At 44.4% G+C, this 26,946-nt stretch overlaps 1 protein-coding gene across 1 annotated transcript in view; it reads right to left on the reverse strand.

Annotated features, from left to right (window-relative positions):
• The window catches only part of LRMDA (leucine rich melanocyte differentiation associated), a 1,247,498-nt gene that overhangs the window by 210,470 nt on the left and 1,010,082 nt on the right, over window positions 1-26,946 (reverse strand). The window contains exon 6 of the mRNA XM_044298852.1: window positions 16,699-16,783. Coding sequence (XP_044154787.1) covers window positions 16,699-16,783 — 85 coding nt within the window. The remainder of the gene's footprint in view (window positions 1-16,698; window positions 16,784-26,946) is intronic.

The following is a 26,946-nucleotide window of genomic DNA, read 5'->3' on the forward strand; positions in this document are numbered from 1 at the left end:
TATAATATTGAAGGTGCACATTGGGTCATTCAGAATAACTTCACACACACGCTTCTGTGCATTTCCAAGTCTAATTCTGTCACTAAATCCATACCGGTGACCCAGCGCCTAAATACTAGGCCTCAAATTTAAATCCCTCTAAATCTCTCGTTACCCACCGCTGTACTGTTGTTGCTGGGCAAGATATTTAGTGTCCGTCAAAGCACATTTTTTGTTCTGGGTTGAAGTACAATTCCCAATTTAGCAATTTCATAATTTAGTGGTTTCTGCTATATCAGAGCTATTTGAAATCTATCCCTAAAAGGGTATATAATATTGAAGGTGCACATAGGGTCATTCAGAATAACTTCACACACACCCGCTACTGTGTATTTCCAAGTCTAATTCTGTCACTAAACCCATACCTGTCACCCAGCGCCTAAATACTAGGCCTCAAATTTAAATCCCTCTAAATCTCTCGTTACCGCTGTACTGTTGTTGCTGGGCAAGATATTTAGTGTCCGTCAAAGCACATTTTTTGTTCTGGGTTGAAGTACAATTCCCAATTTAGCAATTTCATAATTTAGTGGTTTCTGCTATATCAGAGCTATTTGAAATCTATCCCTAAAAGGGTATATAATATTGAAGGTGCACATAGGGTCATTCAGAATAACTTCACACACACGCTTCTGTGCATTTCCAAGTCTAATTCTGTCACTAAATCCATACCGGTGACCCAGCGCCTAAATACTAGGCCTCAAATTTAAATCCCTCTAAATCTCTCGTTACCGCTGTCCTGTTGTAGCTGGGAAAGTTATTTAGTGCCCGTCAAAGCACATTTTTTGTTCTGGGTTGAAGTACAATTCCCAATTTAGCAATTTCATAATTTAGTGGTTCCTGCTATATCAGAGCTATTTGAAATCTATCCCAAAAAGGGTATATAATATTCAAGGTGCACATTGGGTCATTCAGAATAACTTCACACACACGCTTCTGTGCATTTCCAAGTCTAATTCTGTCACTAAATCCATACCGGTCACCCAGCGCCTAAATACTAGGCCTCAAATTTATATCCCGCTGAATTTGAATACAATACATTGGGCCAAATAATATATTTGTTGTTGTGGTGAACCATAACAATGAGAAAAACATCTAGTAAGGGACGTGGACGTGGACATGGTCGTGGTGGTGTTAGTGGACCCTCTGGTGCTGGGAGAGGACGTGGCCGTTCTGCCACATCCACACGTCCTAGTGTACCAACTACCTCAGGTCCCAGTAGCCGCCAGAATTTACAGCGATATATGGTGGGGCCCAATGCCGTTCTAAGGATGGTAAGGCCTGAGCAGGTACAGGCATTAGTCAATTGGGTGGCCGACAGTGGATCCAGCACGTTCACATTATCTCCCACCCAGTCTTCTGCAGAAAGCGCACAGATGGCGCCTGAAAACCAACCCCATCAGTCTGTCACATCACCCCCATGCATACCAGGGAAACTGTCTCAGCCTCAAGTTATGCAGCAGTCTCTTATGCTGTTTGAAGACTCCGCTGGCAGGGTTTCCCAAGGGCATCCACCTAGCCCTTCCCCAGCGGTGAAAGACATAGAATGCACTGACGCACAACCACTTATGTTTCCTGATGATGAGGACATGGGAATACCACCTCAGCATGTCTCTGATGATGACGAAACACAGGTGCCAACTGCTGCGTCTTTCTGCAGTGTGCAGACTGAACAGGAGGTCAGGGATCAAGACTGGGTGGAAGACGATGCAGGGGACGATGAGGTCCTAGACCCCACATGGAATGAAGGTCGTGCCACTGACTTTCACAGTTCGGAGGAAGAGGCAGTGGTGAGACCGAGCCAACAGCGTAGCAAAAGAGGGAGCAGTGGGCAAAAGCAGAACACCCGCCGCCAAGAGACTCCGCCTGCTACTGACCGCCGCCATCTGGGACCGAGCACCCCAAAGGCAGCTTCAAGGAGTTCCCTGGCATGGCACTTCTTCAAACAATGTGCTGACGACAAGACCCGAGTGGTTTGCACGCTGTGCCATCAGAGCCTGAAGCGAGGCATTAACGTTCTGAACCTGAGCACAACCTGCATGACCAGGCACCTGCATGCAAAGCATGAACTGCAGTGGAGTAAACACCTTAAAACCAAGGAAGTCACTCAGGCTCCCCCTGCTACCTCTTCTGCTGCTGCCGCCTCGGCCTATTCTGCTGCTGCCGCCTCGGCCTCTTCCTCCGCCTCTGGAGGAACGTTGGCACCTGCCGCCCAGCAAACAGGGGATGTACCACCAACACCACCACCACCACCTCCGTCACCAAGCGTCTCAACCATGTCACACGCCAGCGTTCAGCTCTCCATCTCACAAACATTTGATAGAAAGCGTAAATTCCCACCTAGCCACCCTCGATCCCTGGCCCTGAATGCCAGCATTTCTAAACTACTGGCCTATGAAATGCTGTCATTTAGGCTGGTGGACACAGACAGCTTCAAACAGCTCATGTCGCTTGCTGTCCCACAGTATGTTGTTCCCAGCCGGCACTACTTCTCCAAGAGAGCCGTGCCTTCCCTGCACAACCAAGTATCCGATAAAATCAAGTGTGCACTGCGCAACGCCATCTGTAGCAAGGTCCACCTAACCACAGATACGTGGACCAGTAAGCACGGCCAGGGACGCTATATCTCCCTAACTGCACACTGGGTAAATGTAGTGGCAGCTGGGCCCCAGGCGGAGAGCTGTTTGGCGCACGTCCTGCCGCCGCCAAGGATCGCAGGGCAACATTCTTTGCCTCCTGTTGCCACCTCCTCCTTCTCGGCTTCCTCCTCCTCTTCTTCCACCTGCTCATCCAGTCAGCCACACACCTTCACCACCAACTTCAGCACAGCCCGGGGTAAACGTCAGCAGGCCATTCTGAAACTCATATGTTTGGGGGACAGGCCCCACACCGCACAGGAGTTGTGGCGGGGTATTGAACAACAGACCGACGAGTGGTTGCTGCCGGTGAGCCTCAAGCCCGGCCTGGTGGTGTGTGATAATGGGCGAAATCTCGTTGCAGCTCTGGGACTAGCCAATTTGACGCACATCCCTTGCTTGGCGCATGTGCTGAATTTGGTGGTGCAGAAGTTCATTCACAACTACCCCGACATGTCAGAGCTGCTGCATAAAGTGCGGGCCGTCTGTTCGCGCTTCCGGCGTTCACATCCTGCCGCTGCTCGCCTGTCTGCGCTACAGCGTAACTTCGGCCTTCCCGCTCACCGCCTCATATGCGACGTGCCCACCAGGTGGAACTCCACCTTGCACATGCTGGACAGACTGTGCGAGCAGCAGCAGGCCATAGTGGAGTTTCAGCTGCAGCACGCACGGGTCAGTCGCACTACAGAACAGCACCACTTCACCACCAATGACTGGGCCTCCATGCGAGACCTGTGTGCCCTGTTGCGCTGTTTCGAGTACTCCACCAACATGGCCAGTGGCGATGACACCGTTATCAGCGTTACAATACCACTTCTATGTCTCCTTGAGAAAACACTTAGGGCGATGATGGAACAGGAGGTGGCCCAGGAGGAGGAGGAGGAGGATGAGGAAGAGGGGTCATTTTTAGCACTTTCAGGCCAGTCTCTTCGAAGTGACTCAGAGGGAGGTTTTTTGCAACAGCAGAGGCCAGGTACAAATGTGGCCAGCCAGGGCCCACTACTGGAGGACGAGGAGGACGAGGATGAGGAGGAGGTGGAGGAGGATGAGGATGAAGCATGGTCACAGCGGGGTGGCACCCAACGCAGCTCGGGTCCATCACTGGTGCGTGGCTGGGGGGAAAGGCAGGACGATGACGATACGCCTCCCACAGAGGACAGCTTGTCCTTACCCCTGGGCAGCCTGGCACACATGAGCGACTACATGCTGCAGTGCCTGCGCAACGACAGCAGAGTTGCCCACATTTTAACCTGTGCGGACTACTGGGTTGCCACCCTGCTGGATCCACGCTACAAAGACAATGTGCCCACCTTACTTCCTGCACTGGAGCGTGATAGGAAGATGCGCGAGTACAAGCGCACGTTGGTAGACGCGCTACTGAGAGCATTCCCAAATGTCACAGGGGAACAAGTGGAAGCCCAAGGCCAAGGCAGAGGAGGAGCAAGAGGTCGCCAAGGCAGCTGTGTCACGGCCAGCTCCTCTGAGGGCAGGGTTAGCATGGCAGAGATGTGGAAAACTTTTGTCAACACGCCACAGCTAACTGCACCACCACCTGATACGCAACGTGTTAGCAGGAGGCAACATTTCACTAACATGGTGGAACAGTACGTGTGCACACCCCTCCACGTACTGACTGATGGTTCGGCCCCATTCAACTTCTGGGTCTCTAAATTGTCCACGTGGCCAGAGCTAGCCTTTTATGCCTTGGAGGTGCTGGCCTGCCCGGCAGCCAGCGTTTTGTCTGAACGTGTATTCAGCACGGCAGGGGGCGTCATTACAGACAAACGCAGCCGCCTGTCTACAGCCAATGTGGACAAGCTGACGTTCATAAAAATGAACCAGGCATGGATCCCACAGGACCTGTCCGTCCCTTGTCCAGATTAGACATTAACTACCTCCCCATAACCATATATTATTGGACTCCAGGGCACTTCCTCATTCAATCCTATTTTTATTTTCATTTTACCATTATATTGCGATGCTACCCAAAGTTGAATGAACCTCTCCTCTGCCTGTGTGCTAGGCCTAAATATATGCCAATGGACTGTTGCAGTGGTGGCTGACATGAAGCCTGATTCTCTGCTATGACATGCAGACTAATTCTCTGCTGACATGAAGCCAGATTGTCTGTTACGGGACCTCTCTCCTCTGCCTGGGTGCTGGGCCTAAATTTATGACAATGGACTGTTGCAGTGGTGGCTGACGTGAAGCCTGATTCTCTGCTATGACATGCAGACTGATTCTCTGCTGACATGAAGCCAGATCCTCTGTTACGGGACCTCTCTCCTCTGCCTGGGTGCTGGGCCTAAATTTATGACAATGGACTGTTGCAGTGGTGGCTGACGTGAAGCCTGATTCTCTGCTATGACATGCAGACTGATTCTCTGCTGACATGAAGCCAGATCCTCTTTTACGGGACCTCTCTCCTCTGCCTGGGTGCTGGGCCTAAATTTATGACAATGGACTGTTGCAGTGGTGGCTGACGTGAAGCCTGATTCTCTGCTATGACATGCAGACTGATTCTCTGCTGTCATGAAGCCAGATTGTCTGTTACGGGACCTTTCTCCTCTACCTGGGTTCTGGGCCTAAATTTATGAAAATTGACTCTTACAGTGGTGGGTGACGTGAAGCCTGATTCTCTGCTATGATATGAAGACTGATTCTCTGCTGACATGAAGCCAGATTGTCTGTTACGGGACCTTTCTCCTCTGCCTGGGTTCTGGGCCTAAATTTATGAAAATTGACTCTTACAGTGGTGGGTGACGTGAAGCCTGATTCTCTGCTATGATATGAAGACTGATTCTCTGCTGACATGAAGCCAGATTGTCTGTTACGGGACCTTTCTCCTCTGCCTGGGTTCTGGGCCTAAATTTATGAAAATTGACTCTTACAGTGGTGGGTGACGTGAAGCCTGATTCTCTGCTATGATATGAAGACTGATTCTCTGCTGACATGAAGCCAGATTGTCTGTTACGGGACCTTTCTCCTCTGCCTGGGTTCTGGGCCTAAATTTATGAAAATTGACTCTTACAGTGGTGGGTGACGTGAAGCCTGATTCTCTGCTATGATATGAAGACTGATTCTCTGCTGACATGAAGCCAGATTCTCTGTTACGGGACCTCTCTCCTCTGCCTGGGTGCTGGGCCTAAATTTATGACAATGGACTGTTGCAGTGGTGGCTGACGTGAAGCCTGATTCTCTGCTATGACATGCAGACTGATTCTCTGCTGACATGAAGCCAGATTCTCTGTTACGGGACCTCTCTCCTCTGCCTGTGTGTGTGCTGGGCCTAAATATATGCCAATGGACTGTTGCAGTGGTGGCTGACGTGAAGCCTCATTCTCTGCTATGACATGCAGACTAATTCTCTGCTGACATGAAGACAGATTCTCTGTTACGGGACCTCTCTCCTCTGCCTGGGTGCCGGGGCCTAAATATCTGAGAATGGACTGTTCCAGTGGTGGGTGACGGGAAGCCAGATTCTCTGCTATGGAACCTCTCTCCAATTGATTTTGGTTAATTTTTATTTATTTAATTTTTATTTTAATTCATTTCCCTATCCACATTTGTTTGCAGGGGATTTACCTACATGTTGCTGCCTTTTGCAGCCCTCTAGCTCTTTCCTGGGCTGTTTTACAGCCTTTTTAGTGCCGAAAAGTTCGGGTCCCCATTGACTTCAATGGGGTTCGGGTTCGGGACGAAGTTCGGATCGGGTTCGGATCCCGAACCCGAACATTTCCGGGATGTTCGGCCGAACTTCTCGAACCCGAACATCCAGGTGTTCGCTCAACTCTAGTAGAGGATCACCAATTCCCACAATGTTGCGCAGAAAGATAGTGGAGCAATATCAGAAAGGTGTTACCCAGCGAAAAATTGCAAAGACTTTTCATCCATCATCATCAACTGTGCATAACATCATCCGAAGATTCAGAGAATCTGGAACAATCTCTGTGCGTAAGGGTCAAGGCCGTAAAACCATACTGGATGCCCATGATCTCCGGGCCCTTAAACGACACTGCACCACAAACAGGAATGCTACTGTAAAGGAAATCACAGAATGGGCTCAGGAATACTTCCAGAAACCATTGTCAGTGAACACAATCCACCGTGCCATCCGCCGTTGCCAGATGAAACTCTACAGTGCAAAGAAGAAGCCACAAGCTCAGGTGTTTTCAATGGGCCAGGGATCATTCAAAATGGAGTGTGGCAAAATGGAAGACTGTTCTGTGGTCAGACGGGTCACGATTCGAAGTTCTTTTTGGAAATCTGAGACGCCATGTCATCCGGACCAAAGAGGACAAGGACAACCCAAGTTGTTATCAACGCTCAGTTCAGAAGCCTGCATCTCTGATGGTATGGGGTTGCATGAGTGTGTGTGGCATGGGCAGCTTGCATGTCTGGAAAAGGCACCATCAATGCATAAAAATATATTCAGGTTCTAGAACAACATATGCTCCCATCCAGACGTCATCTCTTTCAGGGAAGACCCTGCATTTTTCAACAAGATAATGCCAGACCACATTCTGCATCAATCACAACATCATGGCTGCGTAGGAGAAGGGTCCGGGTACTGAAATGGCCAGTCTGCAGTCCAGACCTTTCACCTATAGAGAACATTTGGCGCATCATAAAGAGGGAGGTGCAACAAAGAAGGCCCAAGACGATTGAACAGTTAGAGGCCTGTATTAGACAAGAATGGGAGAGCATTCCTATTTCTAAACTTCAGAAACTGGTCTCCTCGGTCCCCAGACGTCTGTTGAGTGTTGTAAGAAGAAGGGGAGATGCCACACAGTGGTGAAAATGGCCTTGTCCCAACTTTTTGGGGATTTGTTGACACCATGAAATTCTGATTCAACATATTTTTTCCCTTAAAATGGTACATTTTTTCAGTTTAAACTTTTGTTCCGTGATTTATGTTCTATTCTGAATAAAATATTAGAAGTTGGCACCTCCACATCATTGCATTCAGTTTTTATTCACGATTTGTATAGTGTCCCAACTTTTTTAGAATCCGGTTTGTATATATAAAGCCCATGTGGAGATACTGCTACCTGGGTTATTGGAGGTATTGAATGAATCCTGCACTATCGGGAAATTGCCTCTGTCCTTAACGGAAATAAAGTAGAGGCCTATCGACCTATATCATTGCTCAACTCAGATTACAAGATAATCACTAAAGTCCTTGCAAATAGATTAAAAAAGGTAATAATGGGGCTAATACATATAGATCAGACGGGGTTTATCCCCGGGAGAAAAATTCTGTCAAATATACGACGGACCTTTTTGAACGTGTAGACGGGGGGGGGGGGGGGGGACCACTCCATCCTGTCTTTAGATGCCGCTAAGGCATTCGACAGGGTGGAGTGGTCCTTCCTCTGGCAGACCATGGCCAAGATGAACCTGGGGGAAAAATGTATTGAATGGGTGAGAATGCTATATAATGCCCCAGTAGCCAGAATTAATATAAATGGAATGATCTCTCCTGCGATCTGCCTGCAGCGGGGAACTCGGCAGGGTTGCCCACTCTCCCCACTGCTCTTTGCAATCTTCATGGAACCCCTAGCCTGCAAGATCAGGACCGATGAGGGAATCGTGGGATTCGGAGGAAGGGGGGCAGGGGATAAGATCAGCCTATATGCGGATGACGTATTGCTTTATTTGAATGACAGGTGGGGAGCGGTTCCACGTGTCATGCAAATTATAGACTAATTCAGTCGAGTGGCCGGGTATGAGATTAATTGATCCAAATCTGTCCATTTTCGTCTGAGCCGTGCTCCCCCACAAAATGCGCTAAAGGTAAAAGTAATATCCCCACTGGATCATTTGGAATACCTAGGGATAAAGGGATCGGGTCTGGCAGAAACTCCCCTTCTCTCAGATTAACAGAATTGCGCTGATTAAAATGGTCCTGTTGCCCTGGATATTATACGTGATCGCCCCCTGTCCCATATGGATCGAGGATGGTCTTTTTAACTGGATTGACAGACTAATCAACGATCTGCTATGGGGCAGAAAAAGGGTCCGCATTAAGGTACGATACCTGTCCTTGGCTGAAACTGAGGGCGGTCTTGGTCTTCCATACTTTCAGGGCTATTATCTATCCTCCCAATTACAATGGAGTATTAATGTGGGGGACGGTATGCTGATATCCTACCTCACTAAACAACAAAAGTGCCCTATATTGAATATATTTAGCACACTAGAGACTGGACTTCTAGGCTGCAGTGAAAATACCTGCCCTATAAGTTCAATGCTACAGAAAGTATGGAACAAGACCAAATCCATTCTGCGGGTAACATATGAACAGGATTTCACCCCGCTATGGGATAACCCCTTCCTAAAAGAATTTGCAGCTTTAAACGATAATAACTATTGGACCCAAAGAGGAATTACGATGTTGTCACACATTTGCACTTCTGGTAAACTAAAACCTATAGGAGAAATATTTCACGAGACATTAATCACGGCTTTATGCCATTATAGATACGCTCAACTCAAACATGCATGCGCATATATGCAAAGTAAAATTCTTCAAACACCTGTCACGCGGGCACTATTAGGCTTTTGTTATACTTCTTACGGGAAAAAAGTTAGGGTTTCACAAATTTATTTTATATTTAGAAAAGAATTAAGCAATGTCCTTACATTCAAGAGTGTCGGTAAATGGGAAGCGGATCTAGGGGTAAGCAATTCACTACAGTGGCGAGAGGTATATCAAAATATTAAAAAGGCCTCTTTCTCGCGCCAGCACCAGTTGACACAATTCAAAATAGTACATTGTTTATTCCTTACGCTGGGCCTTCTTTCTAAAATGTATGGAGAAAAAGAAAAATAATTCTGTTGTCTGAAATGCAAACACCCCGCAGCCGGATATGTTCACATGTTGTGGAACTGCCCGGCTATAAAAACCTTTTGGCAAAGTATACTCCTGAGCATGGAATTAGTGGCTGAGAATAGCCCCCCTCTAACCTTTGAATTTGCCATACTCAGGATAATCCCCCCGGACTTTAAATCTAAAGTAGCCAAAAATGTTCAGAGAGGTTGGTTGAGGGGACTCCTGGTGGCCATGGTATTAATTTTGAGGAATTGGGTGATGGATAGGGCCCCACATTACCCGAATGGGAAAGACTAATGAACAGAGTAAAGGAATTTGAGCACATTAAACGCAAGGGGGAGAAAGAGCGGGCATGAGTGAAGGGCTACTGGAGTGGAACTGAGAATTATCAATACAGGGTAACCCCAGGTGGAAGCACCCTCGTACATACAGTGAGAATGGTACGCCTTACAGCGTGCCACGTGATAGTAGGGAATAACTAGGAATGGTGGTGGGAGTCGTCCGCTGTACCCGCGACAGTTTATTACTAAGATTGCATACTGGAAGATGTAATATGTATATCCTTTATGCTCCCTCCTTTGCATATATACTTGTATACTGTCTTGACTTTGAGAAAATCAATAAAGAAATATCAACAACAACAAAAAATAAAAAATTCTGGCATAAACTTGGCCACACACAAATATGAATTACAGAGTGATGATTTCATCACTTGGATTCAAAGCTACACTTTCCTATTTGTGTATTAGATCATTGCTAACATCAGTAAGTTTTACTGTAGTTTTCCAGTCTGATGCTAATAAAGCACAGTCACTGCATAATCAAACATTGTGCTACTTTCTAACATATTATAGGGGGGAGATTTATCAAGACTGGCATTCCCATATGCCAGTCTTGGTCCTCATGCATTGGAGTAAGATATGCCTAATTTATTAAGACAGAATTATTAATTAGGCGCATCTCTGGAATTCAGTGCGCTAGACATTAAAATCTACACCAGCCAGAGACTGGCTTAAGTTATAGTAAATCTGTTGGTGATAGGCTCCACACTCTGCTCTGCCTCCTCTCACCACTTTAGAAAAGTGTTGAGAATCAAAGAAAGTTGCAAATTTTGGCCCAAATATGGCATTCATTTGTGGCTTTTTAATGCATTAATAAAAGTAATTCTTTGTGTTTAAACAATTCAGGACCCCGCCATTTTTCATTGTTCCTGACCCTGGCTAATTATACAAATCTGACGTATCACTTTATGTGGTAATAGCTTTGGAATTCCAAACTTCAGCATTCAAAAATAATTATTAATTAACATTCACCATGTCTACTTTATATTGGCATCTTTTTATAAATGTAATTTTTTTTAGGACGTTAGAAAGCTTAGAAGTTTAGAAGCAATTATTCAAATTTTCAAGAAAACTTCCAAAACCAACTTTTTAAAGGATCAATTCAGATCTAAAGTGTAGTTGAGGGTTTGACATAAAAGAAACCACCCATAAATGACCATATTTTTGAAACTACAACCCTCAAATTATTCAAAACTTATTTTACAATCTTTGTTAACCCTTTGTTACCTTTCCCAACTGGTTCAGGACCGACTAGAGGGATGGCCATACTGGACTTAGTATTAACCAATAGACCTGACAGACCAACAGATGTACAGCTCGGGGGACACCTGGGAAACAGTGACCATAAAGTAATAACCTTCCAATTGTCATTCAAAAGAGTGTTTCTTCAGGGAGGAACAAAAATACCAAACTTCAAAAAAGCTAAATTTAGCCAACTAACTGGGACAAAGTCCTCAACGATAAAAATACAGCCTAAAATCTAATTGTGAGAGGCACATAACTTATGGGAATAAAAGATTAAGGAACAAGAAAAAAAAAACTATGTGGATAAATAGAAATGTAAAGAAAGCAATAAATGACAAAAATAAAGCATTTAAATCAGTAAAACAGAAAGCACTAAAAAACTATAAGGAAAAAAAAAGGAAAAAAGAAGGGAAAAAAAGGGGAAAAAATTAAATATGTAAAAAACAAATAAAAGCAGCCAAACTAGAGCCCGAGAGATTAATTGCCAAAGAGAGCAAAACTAACCCTAAAATGTTCTTCAATTATTTAAATGGTAAAAAAGTATAAATCTGAAGGTGTCGGCCCCCTTACAGAGTAATGAGCGGGGAGTTGCAGAGAGCGTTGAGGAGAAAGCAAAGCTATAAAATATTTTTTTTCTCCACTGTATTCACTAAAGAAAATACATTGTCAGATCAAATGCAGAATGTAAATGTAAATTCCCCATTAAAAGTGCCCTGTCTGATGGAAGAAGTACAGCGGCGTCCTAAAAAGATTAAAATAGACAAATCACCAGGACCGGATGGCATACACTCCCCGTATCCTAAGAGAATTAAGTAATATCATAGAAAGACCCTTATTTCTGATATTTAAGGACTCTATACTGACAGGGAGTGTTCCATAGGATTGGCGCAAAGCAAATGTGGTGCTAATATTCAAAAAGGGTCCAAAAACAGAGCCTGGAAATTATAGGCCAGTAAGTTTAATATCTGTTGTGGGTAAACTGTTTGAAGGTTTTCTAAGAGATGCTATCTTAGAGTACCTCAATGAAAATAAGCAAATAACGCTATATCAGCATGGCTTCATGAGGGATCGGTCATGTCAAACTAATTTAATCAGTTTCTATGAGGGGGTAAGTTCTAGACTTGACAGCGGCGAATATCTGGACTTCTCCAAAGCATTTGACACTGTACTGCATAAAATGCTAGCATATAAAATGAGAATGCTTGGACTGGGCAAGTAACTAGCGCATTGATAGAAAACAGAGGGTAGCTATTAAAGGTACATACTCAGATTGGGTCACTGTCAATAGTGGGGTACCTCAGGGGTCAGTATTGGGCCCTATTCTCTTCAATATATTTAATAATAATGTTGTAGAAGGCTTGCACAGTAAAATATACATTTTTGCAGATATTACTAAACTGTGTAAAGTAATTGACACGGAAGAGGACAGTATACTGATACAGATGGATCTGGATAGATTGAAGGCTTGGCCAGAGAAGTGGAAGATTGGAAGATGAGGTTTAACACTGACAAATGTAAGGTTATGCACATGGGAAGGAATAATGCAAGTCACTAGTATATACTAAATGGTAAAACACAGGGTAACACTGACATGGTAAAGGACCTAGGAATTTTGATGAACAGCAAACTAAGCTGTAGAAACCAGTATCAGGCAGCTGCTGCCAAGGCCAATAAGATAATGGGTTGCATCAAAAGGGGCATAGATGCCCGTGATGAGAACATACTGCTACCAATCTACAAATCATTAATCAGACCACACATGGAGTACTGTGTACAGTTCTGGGCTCCTGTAAACAAGGCAGACATAGCGGAGCTGGAGAGGGTTCAGAGGAGGGCAACTAAAATAATACCTGGAATGGATGGACTACAGTACCCTGAAAGATGATCAAAATTGGGGTTATTCTAGTGTTGATCAAGCACCAAAGTGCTTGGGTGCTCTACCTCACAACTGAGCACAATGGAAGTCAATGGGAGAACCCAAGCATTAAACCAGGCATCCCCTGCTCTGAAGAGAAGAGGGTGTCTCGTTTACAGAAAAAGGTTAGTAATTGATGGAAACACCACCAAAATGGTTCATAAACAGCATGGGGAGGACATCTGGATGCATCTTAGACTCCTATTACAGTAGACAACCACACAAAGGCTATATGCCAAAAGCTGGGTATGTGCAAGCCAACAATCTATCTATGAGACAGATACAGTCAGCATACCTTACAATGGCAGCCTTGTGCACTATAAGACATTAAAAACCAGCTGTCATCTGCCTGAGAGCCAGTAAGCCTCAAAGTTGCTTCATATCTGTTGGATGGCTTGAGTGGACCTGCACACCTAGATCATTATCATTAGGCTGACAAAAAGTTTTCTGATTGTCCGAACATAATATTCAATAACCTTTCTATACAGTTTTGTCATGCAAACTCATTTGCATAAACATGGGCATATGGGAAATACATGCAAATGAGCAGAATCAGACTTTCTTTTCAGCTGAAAAACCATTTGCATGGAAAATTTGCGATGAAAATTTGCAATAAAAATTTGCGATCTACACTACTCATGATCAGCGCCATCTATTGAATTCATAGTCTTGTCATAAGACTATGAAACTAATAGACGGCGCTGTTTATGAGTCATGAACAGCGCCATCTATTGGATTCATAGTCTTGTCAGAGGACTATGAAAGCAATGACATATAAAGCATCATCGATCCTTACATAAAGACGTAAAATGACACTGTACACCTCCAGGAATACCTATAATAAAAAGAAAACTTTAAACCACATCACCTGTATAGAAGGGGGGAGGGTTAGGGGGAAGGGAAATGTTTAGGGAGAGGATTAATGCACTGTTTTTATATATATATATATATATATATATATATATATATATCCTATAATTTGATCCAATATGTACCTTTGAATGCAAATGGACAAATTATATCAAAACCTAATAAAAAATGTATTTAAAAAAAGACTATGAAACCAATAGATGGTGCTGTTCATGAGTAGTGTCGCAAGTTTTCCATCCAGATCGTGTTTAAGCTGAAAAACAAGCAAATTCAGCTCATTTGCAGCGAGAATATGGAACTCTCTGCCTGAGGAGGTGATGGTAAGTTCACTAAAAGAGTTCAAGAGGGGCCTAGATGTATTTATGAAGTGTAATAATATTACAGGCTATAGCTACTAGAGATGGGTATTTGATCCAGGGAGTTATTTTTATTGCCTGATTGGAGTCGAGGGGAAAAAAAATTCCCCTTAAGTGGGGAAAATTGGCTTCTACCTCACAGTTTTTTTTGTTTTTTTTTGCCTTCCTCTGGATCAACTTGCAGGATTATAGGCTGAACTGGATGGACAAATGTCTTTTTTAGGCCTTATAAACTATGTTACTATGTGTTCCACTAGTATTAAAGCAAAATGGAGGTGAAATTTCAACATTTCTGCAGATTTTCCATTTGAATCCATTTTTTTCCTGTAAAGCAGCAAGATTTAACAGCAAAACAAACCATGTTTATTACCCTGATTCAACAGTTTACTTTTCTGGAGGGCATATTTTGTGGGAATGATTTTTGGGTGCCATTACACACTTGAACAGACTCTGAGGTACCTCCACAGTGGAAATCTAAAAAAGTGACCCCATTTTGGAAACATTCCTTCAGGAAATGTATTGAGGGCTGTAGTGAGTACTTTGGCCACAAAGGGTGTTTCATAGAATTAAGAAACACTTGGCTGTGTCAATGAAAAATTACATAATTTCCAATAAAATGTTGCTGTAGCCTCTGAGTTTTTTATTTTTGAAAAGGATTAACAGGAAAAAACACCCCACAATTTGTTACCCATCTTCTCCTGAATACGGTAACACCTCTTGTGTAATCATTAACCACTGCTTGGGCACCCTGCAGAGTTCAGAAGAGAAAGAGCACCAAGTGCATTTGAGGCCTAGTTTGGTGACTTATACAACACTGACGAACAACTGCAGAGACTCTGAGGTTAAATAAATAAAAAAGAAACCCCCACAGATCAGGCTTTGGAAACTATACCCCTCACAGAATTTACTAAGAAGTGTCCTAGCAGTGATTGACAAACCTCCCTGTATGACTGTGCATAGAGTAATACCTGATAGGAATTTCACCATAGCATCAAACATAGAGATGAACAAGGTGTTTATTAGCATTGATGTAAAATCATTTCTTACACTAAGATCAAAAGAGCTATTGTGCAAATATATCTGATATTAGCCCAAAAGTCACCATACACATTAGTGTGAGGCTACATGCACACGACCATATGCCATCCGTTTTTTTTTTTTGTGGATCCATTGTAACGATGCCTAAAATGGAAAAGAATGGGGCATGTTCTATTTTTTTGCGGGGCTACAGAATGGACATACTGATGCGGACAGGACACGATGAGAAAATGAATGGGTCCGCATCCTATCCGCAAAAAAACGGAACGGACACAGAAACAAACAACGTTCGTGTGCATGTAGCCTAAAGTTGATCAAAATGGACAATATCAACCAAAATGATTGCATTGTGGGTGAAATTTAACAATGGACAGTTGTTTTAATAAACTGATGACCATTATCATATGAAAAGAAGTCGACCTTGTTTGAATTTTTTGTCCCATAATTGGATAAAACATATTTTGTTCAAAGAAAGAGTTTTTTTAAAGAGTTCTTGAATGAAAACTGATTCTTTGAAAGAACGCTTCCATCCCTCACCATGTTTCATTGAACATGTATAGCCAGTCTGAGCCACTGTATGGACGAAAATGCAAATGGGTGTCTGCGCAAAATTATGGTTCAACAGCTCAAACAACTTCTATGTGTATGGCCGGCTTAAGATCTCAAACAAGTGGAGCTGCTCACATTGTAACAGTACTACTGACAAAACATATTTAATGCTTAAAATAAAGACATAAAACACACACACATTTTTTTTTAAAACTTCTTTCACTTTACCTTCATTTGCAAACATGTGAAAACTAAATATGCAATAAACTCCTATATCGTATCAAATATGTAGATGGATTCCTTTGCACTCAAGCTGTGAATTCTATATAAATAACATTTTAACCATCATCTTTACATTTACAAAATAGTAGACGACAAGCTTTTCAGTTCATGCGTTCCCATGCTGACAATCATTTATGCCTTCACTTCTCTAGATGAAGCATACTCAGTGATATTTCACCTCATGTATCATGCAGCAGAGTTGTGCAATGTGTTGCAGGCCTCGGGAAATAAATCTGGTCTATGAGGTTGGAGCTTAAATGTCAACCTCATTCCGCTTATGTGACCTAGCAAATGACCTCTGAGTGCTGAGGCCAGATCTATGGTCCCTACATTTTGCTATCTGTAGGTTAACTCTTTTTTTGTCTTGTTTTGTTTTTCTGCACTAAACATTCAATTTTGTTAACTTGTTAACTCAATATGATGACTCTGGGCCTTGTCAAGGATTTTATTTTTGTATCACTGGTTTGAAAAAATGCAAATCGGAAAGGAAAGCTGCTGAGCAAGCAAGATTGAGGACAGAGCAGGAAAATGCGCTGTAAACTTTTACCACTTTGTAATAAAAGAATATATAAATAATATTGTATGTACATATTACCTCTGTGATTGGTTGGGTCCCTTGATGCTGATGGCAGGGGGGTGTAAGGCAAATCAGGAGAGCGGGAGTCTTTGCCACTTGAAAGCTAGGGATAGAACAAGACAAAATAACGTGAGTCAGCAGAGCTGGGTACGTAATGCTGCGACATTTGTCTTGCCTTGGTGACAGAATAGAGAATGGTACAATACATGATGCATAAGAATCCTAATGGGAGAAAACATATAAAGGAAAAAGTTCTACTTCATTTTCTATTTTATAAAAAAAAATAGGTTTTCGCCAAAAAGTGCACTCTATGAATAAGCCCTTACTCTGAGCCAATAACAAGCACAAATCTTAAAGCAATTGTCCGGGCATAAGTTTCTGCCCAATATCATATTGTGTGTGCATGATGGTTGGCTGAATTATTAACCCATGTACACATATTTTCCTCCAGTCCCAGCAATCTCATTTACCTATCAACCATTATGTGGCACAGTATCAAATGCCTTTGAAAAGTCCAGATACACAACCTCCACGCCTTTTACTCAGGTCCAGTCAGAAACTCAGCAACCACTGATATTGGAAGACCCTTGTCAGTGATGTCAGAAAAGCACCCAATCGCATGTACGATATGCTCTTAGCACTAGGGGGAACACTAGGTGGGAATGTTCAGTGAAGCTGCAGTAGGCATTTTTCTGAATCCAGTGTGTATAAGTATTCTCACTCTGTCAGGACAGCGTAATGTAGATGTAGCAGAGTTAACACTCAAATTCCTTAACTCATCGCGTTATCTTGAAATAAATGCCATTGAAAAGCAATTGAAGGTGTTTGCTTAACGTATTTAGTTTAGATAACACGTCTCATAAAGCATGTGTGTTAACTCTACTATATCTGTAGGTCTAGAAGTTCCCACACCTCTTTTTTTAGGCCCTGCACTAGTTATGAAGGTAATTGTCTTATGCAGGTTCTTGCTTTTCAATGTAAATCTGGTTAGTTTCCCATGATAACTATTTTTCTATAATTTGCAGCCTCATCTCTTTGTTTTGTTTTTTTAGTATATCTACTGTTGCACATGGGAACATGTTACAAATTGCTATAAGTATTTTGAGATTTTATCTCCCATCCTTTATTTCCACCAATAGGGACTCTATGAATTTGATAACTGAGTAGATAACAACAATGAAATGAGAATCCCCTAAGCAATGACATACCCCCAAAAGTGGGGGAAAATGCATCTTATGGGGAGAATGCTGCCATTTTTACTCTGCTAACACTGATACATAGCTGGCCACGATGCTGCACAGCGCGGCCTGCGATATATCAGTGGGGAGGGAGGAGAGGCCGGCAACTGGTGTTGGGATCGCGACGGGGCCCGGTGCAGTCATTGTACTCTATTACACCGGACCCCGCTCACAGCAGTATTCATATGTAAAGTGTAGGCATCAGAGCTTTGTTAAAGTATTGCAATCCTCTGCAGCAGTATCGCAATCTACTGTAGTACTCACTATGAAACTACCGTAGCAGGCAGGCTGGCCGGTCACTAACTTTGCATGCTCCTCCCACTTTATTAATGAAGCAGGCGGAGCAGGCGCGTGACGAAGTGAGTGACATTATGCTGCCGGCCAGCCTGCCTGCTACGATAGTTTCATAGTAAGTCCTACAGTGAATTGCGATACTGCTGCAGAGGATTGCAATACTTTAACAAAGCACCCATGCCTACACTTTACATATGAATACTGCGGTGAGTGGTGCCCGGTGTAATAGAGTACAATGACTGCACCGGGCCCCGCCACGATTCCAACACCAGTTGCCGGTCTCCATCCCCTGTATTGGGGGTCACTATTTCACACAGGGACACTGTTATGGGGGGAATCTGTGGATGACACATATATAGAATAAGATGCTATATGTGTGTCATCCACAGATCTCCCCCATAGCAGTGTCATCCACAGATTCCCCCATAACAGTGTCATCCACAGATCCCCCCATAACAGTGTCATCCACAGATCCCCCCCATAACAGTGTCATCCACAGATCCCCCCATAACCATGTCATCCACAGATCTCCCATAACAGTGCGTCATCCACACATTCCCCATAACACTGCGTCATCCACACATCCCCCCCATAACAGTGCGTCATCCACAGATCCCCTCCATAACAGTGTCATCCACAGATCCCCCATAATAGTGTCATCCACAGACCACCATTAGTTAAAAACCCACCAAAAGCACACCTTTTGGTTCAAAATATTTTTTTTCTTATTTTTCTCATGAAAAACCTAGGTGTGTCTTATGGGCAGGTGCGTCTTATACGGGACATAGAAAAGATCATGGTGCCGGGTTTTGCCAACCAGAACAGAATGATCAGGTGTTTGATTCCATTCACAATGTTTCTATGACCTTTGGACCAATTTCATGGCTTGCTAACATAACATTTCTTCTAGAAAGAGGAATCCTACACCGGTCTTTGCCACGCAAGAGTGATAGAACCATGGCTAAGCCCTATCTCTCCAAGTGCCTCATAGCAGTCGCATGGTGAGCCATTATTGCAAATATGCCCTGGCTTCCCTTTGATTCTATGCAAAAATGCATCTGTCCTGATTTATTTTTATGATTGGAAGTGCCTCCTACCACAAAATCTCCCATAGTTGCATAGATTGAAAAAAGACACATGTATCAAGTTGAGCCTTTCAGAAACATTTTGGCAGTCTGATACACATTATAAAAATGAATATTGAAAGAAAATAGAAATATTCCCACAATTCCCTGCCAAAAGAGCTCAAACTAAAGCAGATTCATGACTGCCACAACACAAACCAATTACTGACAACAACCACTTTATTTATATTGATGACCTTTCCTCAGGATAGGTCATGAATAGAGAAGAGCGATTCGAAGCTGACAAAATGGAATTCATTTAGAATTTCAGGAAAAATTTGATTCGCAACGAATGCGAATTTCCTCACGCTTCGTGGTAACGAATCCCTTTTTTCCTAAAATGGCGGCTACATGTGTGAGGACTGGGGCAAGGAACTGTGGGAAGGTGGGAACACCCAGATTTACATGCCTGCATGCAGCCAATCAGCAGCCAGCCAACACTGTGATGCCACAGCCCTATAAATCTTACAGTCCAGCATCTTAGTGCAGGGAGAGATGTCAGAAGGCGCTAGGGACATTGATATTTCAGCTATTTTGGCTACAAGTGCTATGTTAAAAAGCCTGTAGTGGATTTTTCCAGGCCTGGGATTCAGCCAGTTCCCTTAGGTTCTCCAGATCCAGTTGTTAAATTTACAGCCAGATCAGAGAACTGTTTTACCAGCTGAATTCCGACCCGGCGCTCTTGTGGCGGCAGCTAGAGATGAGCATTTGCATTCCATAGTTTAGCTCCTTAGGCTTTTTAAAAGTTGGGTGGTATGTGTGTAATGTATGTATGTATGAATTTATGTGTATGTGTGTTGCATATATATGGTTTATGTATATGTAAACATGTGTTGTGACGCCGCATGTCCGCCGTTAAATAGGGAACTTGTTAAAAATTGGAATCCCACCCCTGCTTATCTCTTAGTATCTTTAGTATCTTATATCAGTACTACAAGAAAAATATATACACATTTCACTTCTGCAGTTATTTCTGTTGAAAGCATATAGGGGTGTATTTCAGTAAAAAAAGAAAAATATATATGCACTGCACTGTTGCAGTTATTTCTGCTGAAAGCGTGTAGGGGCATATTTCAGTACTACAAGAAAAATATATACCGTATTTTTCGCCTTATAAGACGCACAGGCCATAAGACGCACCTAGGTTTTAGAGGAGGACAATAAGAAAAAAATTTGTTTTCATTACAACTCTGGTCAGACCACCAATCAGACCCCCAATGTTAATCAGACCTCAGCTGACAGCCCCAATCAGCCCCCCCCCCCCCAATGTTAAGACCCAATAAAACCTCAGATCAGACACCCAATCATATTTCAGCTCAGACCCCACTGTGTATAATATACAATATATTCTTAGTTCACTTCTGCAGTTATTTCTGTTGAAAGCATATAGTGGTGTATTTCAGTAAAAAATTTAAAATATATACGCACTGCACTGTTGCAGTTATCTCTGGTGAAAGTGTATAGGGGCATATTTCAGTACTACAAGAAATATATATATGCACTTCACTCTAAGTTTTTCTGGTCAAAGTGTATAGTGGCCTTTTTCAGTCCAACAAGAAAAATATATGCTCAGTTTACTTCTGCAGTTAATTGTGGTGAAAGCGTTTGGTGGCCTATTTCAGTACACAAAAATATATATATTCGTCCCTTTTATGGGTGTTTTAATTTCCATTTAATTTGTTTAGTTCAGCTGAAAGTATGTCAGGCACAGAAGTGCCATGTCATGCACAAAGGAGTGGCAGAGGCCCAAATGTTTCTGGAGCAAGCAGAGGTTGCAGCAGAGTAAGGAGGCGTGGCAGCAGGAGTCGCAGCGAGAGGCCTGAGCGCCCGGTGTCATCTAGTGGTTGTGTTTTGACCAGCCACCCAGCGGTTATTGATTGGTTAACTCGGTAATCCATGTCATCCCAAGTGACATCAGGCACCCCCAGCCAACAGTCGGAGGGTTCATCAGACACAACCCTCAGTTGGCATGGCCAGGATCAGGCCCTGTGACCTCACCTGTCCTCAACCTGCCTCTGTCCTTTTCTGTTCCCTCACCGCGATAAGTACTATATGCTGTGGGATTAGCTCCACTTTTCAGCAAGGAAGAGCTACTAGAGGACAGTCAGCATCTACTGCCCAGCCAAGATCTGGAGGAGACATCCGCCGCTTCCTCCACTAGGCGGGCAAGTAGTGATGAGGAGAGTGGCGAAGGAGCTTGTGTTGCGAGCGATCAGGCTCCTGACCCAAAGACCGTTGAGGAGGACATCAGTGATGTGCCGACACTACTTGATGACGATGAAGCTGATTGCATTTGGGAGCGAGGTGCAGAAGGGGCTTCATTATCATCAGGAGAAGAGGGTGGAAGCTTTCCTGTGAGGCAGCGGCTGAGCCAGCAAGGTGGTAGCATGGCTGGGAGTCAGCAGGGTGGCAGCAGTTGCAGGTCAGGAGCCAAATGTGCCCAGGGTAGACCACCTGCTTCGCAGCAAACTACCTGCCTGGGAAGTAGTGGTGCAGGGGTTCATGGAGGCAGCGGTGGTAGCAGTCAGTCAGTGCAGCGTGGCAGTTTTTAATTAAGCTGCCCAAGGAGGTTAACATGGCCACATGTAGAATATGTGGGCAGAAGGTAAAGAGTGGCCAGGGTGCCAATGTTGGCACTAAGGCCCTGCGTCAACATATGCAGCGTCGCCATGCAGTGACCTGGGAGAACCGTGGCTCCAATGTGGTGGTCCAGAATGCCACAGTTAGCGCTGCATCACTCAGTAGCGAACGTGTGATATTCTGTGTACTTTATTTGCGCATACACTTAAAAAACCTGTACTACTGTACGTGTAACATACTGTACTTGCAAGCATATTTGCCATTTAATATTAAGTGGCTGTGCTGCTGATGGTGAACACAGTGGCCATGGCCCTGGGTGCGGTGAAACTGTGCCTGCTGCAAGAGCACAAAAAACACACTCATCCACGATACCTAGCTTCATGTCCCAGTTTGCAGGGCGGCGAAGGAACCAATCTCGTAGTCACGCTAGTGCGATGAGGTGGTTGGTTGGATTGCAGAAGATAATGCTTCCAGTCGGTTAAGTACCATCCTGTCTTCCACAAAGTCCAGTCTCGGTAGCCAAGAGTCTGGTTAACAGAATCCTCACCCATATCTTCCTTTCTCCCACCATGGAGAGTCTTGGCAAACAAGTGATCCCACACTCAGATATTCCAAGGAGCTCTTTTCAGCGCCATTCCTTGATTTGGACCTCTCTCTCCAAGGCCGCTTGAAGAGGGACATGAGGATATCTTTAGCCCTGATTCCCAAAAACTTGAGAATCCACAGTCACAAAAGGATGACGGTGGGGAACGGCAATTAGTGTTTCAAGAGGTTGATGATGAGGATGAGACACAGTTGTCAATAACTGAGGTTGTTGTTAGGTCAACAAGTCAGGAGGATAACCAGAGTGAGGAAGTGGAAGAGGATGTGGTAGACGACGAAGTCACTGACCCAACCTAGGAAGCAGGAAAGCCGAGCGAGGACAGCAGTACAGAAGAGGAGGGATCAGAAGCACCGCAACAGGCTGGAAGAGGCAGTGGGGTGACAAAAGGGAGAAGGCAGGCCACACCAAACAGGCCCGAAACTGTTCCCTGAAGCACCCCCTTGCGGCAATCTCACTTGCCATGGGGTAGGTGTTCCACATTGTCAAGCAGGGAGGGGAACACTAGCAACCTCTCCACCACCAGCATGATCCACCACATGGCATTAAAGCACCCTAATAGGTGGGCCGAATGCCTGGGTCTACAATCAGCGTCTGCGGGTCACACCACTGCCTCCTCTTCCCCTGTGTTACGTGCTGACCAATCCCCTGTCCAAGACGCAGGCCCGGATGCCTCCCGCCATGCACCTGGACCTTCGCAAGCACCATCAGCTAGCACATTCACTTCTGTGTCCCAGCGCAGTGTACAGATTTCTATACCCAAGGCCTTTGAATGAAAGCGAAAAATACCCAGCCACCTACCCACAGGCTATTGCACTAAATGCGCACCTTTCCAAATTGCTGGCCCTGGAAATGTTGCCATTTAGGCTTGTAGACACAGAGGCTTTCCGCAGCCTAAGGGCGGTGGCTGTCCTGCATTACTCTGTCTTCAGCCACCAATATTTTTCACGGTGTGCAGTCCCAGCCTTACACCAGCATGTGTCCAGTAACATCACCCATACCCTGACCAACGCAGTTATTGGGAAGGTCCACTTAACGACTGACACATGGACAAGTGCTTTTGGCCAGGGATGCTACATTTCCCTGATGGCACACTGGGTGAAAGTTGTGGAGGCCGGGAGCGAGTTGTACCCTGGGATGGCACAAGTGCTACTGACGCCAAGGATTGCGGGCCCTACTTCCATCAGGGTTTCCGCCACCACTTATGTTAGTGGCTGCAAACCCCCCTTCTCCTCCTCTGCCTCCTTCTCCACTTCCACCTCTGAATTCTCATCTTGCAGCACAATTCAGACATCAGTCAGTAGCTGGAAGCAGTGTAGCACTGCAGTGGGGAAGTGGCAACAGGCTGTGCTTAAACTGATCTGCTTAGGTGACAAACAGCACACAGCCGCAGAGCTGTGGCAGGGGTTAAGGGGCCAGACTGAGCTGTGGCTCTCACCACTCAACCTACAACCAGGCATGGCTGTGTATGGTAATGGCCATAACTTGGTGATGGCTTTGGAGCTCGGAAAGCTCACACACATACCATCCCTAGCCCATGTGTTCAACCAAGTGGTTCAGCGGTTTCTCAAAACCTTACCCCAATTTTTCTGAGCTACTGGAGAAGGTATGTCGCGTGTGTGGACATTTACGCAAGATATCGACAGCTTCAGCCGGCCTGTCAACGCTGCAGCAGCACTTGAAATTGAAAGCTCACCGGCTGTTGTGTGAAGTGAGCACATGCTGGAACTCAACGTTCCACATGTTGGCCAGGCTTTGTGAGCAGCAGAGGGCAGTACTGGAATACCAGCTGCAACATGGTCATTGCCTTTCCAGTCAGCTTCCGCTCTTCACAAGCGACAAGTGGCATGGATGTCTGACCTCTGTGAGGTTTTACGCAACTTTGAGGAATCAACACAGATGGTGAGCAGCGATAACACTATAATCAGCGTCACCATCCCACTTCTGTGTCTACTCAAACGCTCGCTGCTCACAATTAAGGCGGACGCTTTGCATGTGGAAGAGGTGGAAATGGGGGAAGACAGTACACAGGGTGATAGCCAGACCACCCTCAGTTCATCTTCTTAGCGCAAATTGGATGATGAGGAGGAGGAGAAGGAGACGGCTGCCTCCGCTACAGAGGGTAGTACCCATGTAAGTTTTATTTCATCTGTTCAGCATGGATGGGTATAAGAGGAGGAATAGGATGAGGAGATCGAGAGTCATCCTCCTGATGAGGACAGCAAAGTCTTGTCTGTTGGGACTCTGGAACATATGGCTGACTTTATGTCAGGCTGTATTTCCCGTGACCTCGCGTTGTACGCATTTTGGCCAACACTGATTACTGGTTGTGCACCCTTCTCGACCCCCGCTACAAAGAGAACTTCTCATCTCTCATTCCTGTGGTGGAGAGGACAAACAAAATGGTGCAATGCCAGAAGGTCCGTGTGGCAAACCTAGCCCCTTCAGTATATCAAAGACTGGGTTAATGTGTTCATTTTACACTCTACAAAACTGTGGGCATTCATATGCTAGTTTCACAAACATATGTTGTATGCCACACATCCCCTCCCCTTAGCCTGGGAGATAACCCCATTAACATTGTATCCATTGTGTTCTATGTAACAATACCCCTAGAAAATTATACATTCTCTAATCATAAACTGTTAACAGGCCACACATCCCCTCCCCTCAGCCTGAGGGATAACCCAATTGACATTGTAGCCATTGTGTTTCTGCTGAATGCTCAGCAGGTCACTGATTACTTTTTGAAAACCCCTGGAATGCCATTATGGAAACACCTTGCATGGGGACTTGTATATAAACGGTTACATTACTATAAAAAGTGTTGTTGTTGTTGACTCCCAAACTGTTCTTGGGAAAAAGGGATTATATTTACGCTACCTGTATCTTGAATGCCGGATAAGACTACCAGCGGAGATACCATGGATTATACTATTACTCCGCTACAGCCCTTGTGGAAAAATTGCTCCAAAAATTTCCAGCTGACAATGCTGGCTGAAGAGTACTTAGTTCCTTGGCCAACCGAGAAAGGGGATACGAGGGGAACACACAGCAGTTCCAACAGAGGCCAGGCAACACTTTCCCGAACCCCTGAAGATGCCGGACCACGGCGAAACATGTCGGGGGGCAGCGTGGATTGTTAGTTTCATTCAGTAAAGTCACTTAGCCAATATACATAGGAATGATCAATACGATAAGCTTGTATCAATACTGGCAGCGCGCAGCCAGTCAAGCTATTCAGACGTACTCCAGATAGACCATTTAGGCAGGAGGACAGTATGAGTAATATTCAGGACCAAGTGACAACTGACAATTTTAAAACACTATGGGTAATATTTAGCAATTATTATTAAAGGTTAAGTTTTAGGATTTAGGAGGTGTAGGATAACAGGTGTAAGGTAGTCTAGGACATTTGTTTGATTTAATGAATTAACACCACATCCTAACACCATAAGGGAAAATAAAGCGATTTTATTGTAGTGCTGGTTCCTTGTAATTGTTGGCAGCCCTTTCACTTAGTGCATAGGCTTTATAAGTGTAAGAGTCCCACTACCTGAACAATTGTACCACAATGTGAATGAGGCCCTCCTTTATGTGACATACAGGTTGTAACGGAATGCCTCTTCCTTGTAATTTTTGGCAGCACTTGCCCTTTATATACAAGTAAATATACAGGAAAGAATGTTTCTTAACAATTTTTCCTCTAAAATCAAATTTTATCTATTTTATCTATTTTCATGTGAACCAGACACCCTCCCCTCTTCAGAGCAGGGGGTGCCTGGTTTAATGCTCGGGTTCTCCCATTGTGCTCGGGTGCGCAGCGGAGCACTTTGTTGCTCGACCAACAGTAATCAATATTAGATCAGTGGGTATCCGACACCTGTCATCCCTGCCAATCAGCTGTTTGAAGATTCATACGTTCAAGTGAATAAGAAGGAGCCATCCCATTGAAGTGAATGGGATGGCTTAGTTGTCATTACACCTGCTCACCGCTGCAGTTGCAACTTGAGCAGGTAAACAATGAAGGGAAGCCAGTGCTTGTACTAGAACGGCCTTGCAGATGCGAAGCGAGCAGGTAAACTATGAAGGGAAGGCAGCGCTTATACCAGCACGGCCTTCTCTTCAATCTAACGATTGGCGGGGGTGCCGAAAGTTGGACCCCTGCCAATTTGATATTGATGACTTATCCTAAGGATAGGTCATCAATATAAATAAAGTGGACAACCCCATTAACTTTTTTCAAATATACAGACAAGTTCAATCCTATACAGGAGGAAATGAACAATTGTGAGGTTATTAAGATGACAGCCTCTTGAGAAACACGATGAATGACATATTTACAGACTTGTGGTAACAACTACTACAATAATGAGAACATGAAACCACATAAAACATCTCAGATTGTATTTAGAGTTTTTATTTTACA

The sequence above is a fragment of the Bufo gargarizans genome, chromosome 6 (genome assembly GCF_014858855.1).
Source record: "Bufo gargarizans isolate SCDJY-AF-19 chromosome 6, ASM1485885v1, whole genome shotgun sequence".
In the NCBI taxonomy this organism is placed as follows: domain Eukaryota; kingdom Metazoa; phylum Chordata; class Amphibia; order Anura; family Bufonidae; genus Bufo; species Bufo gargarizans.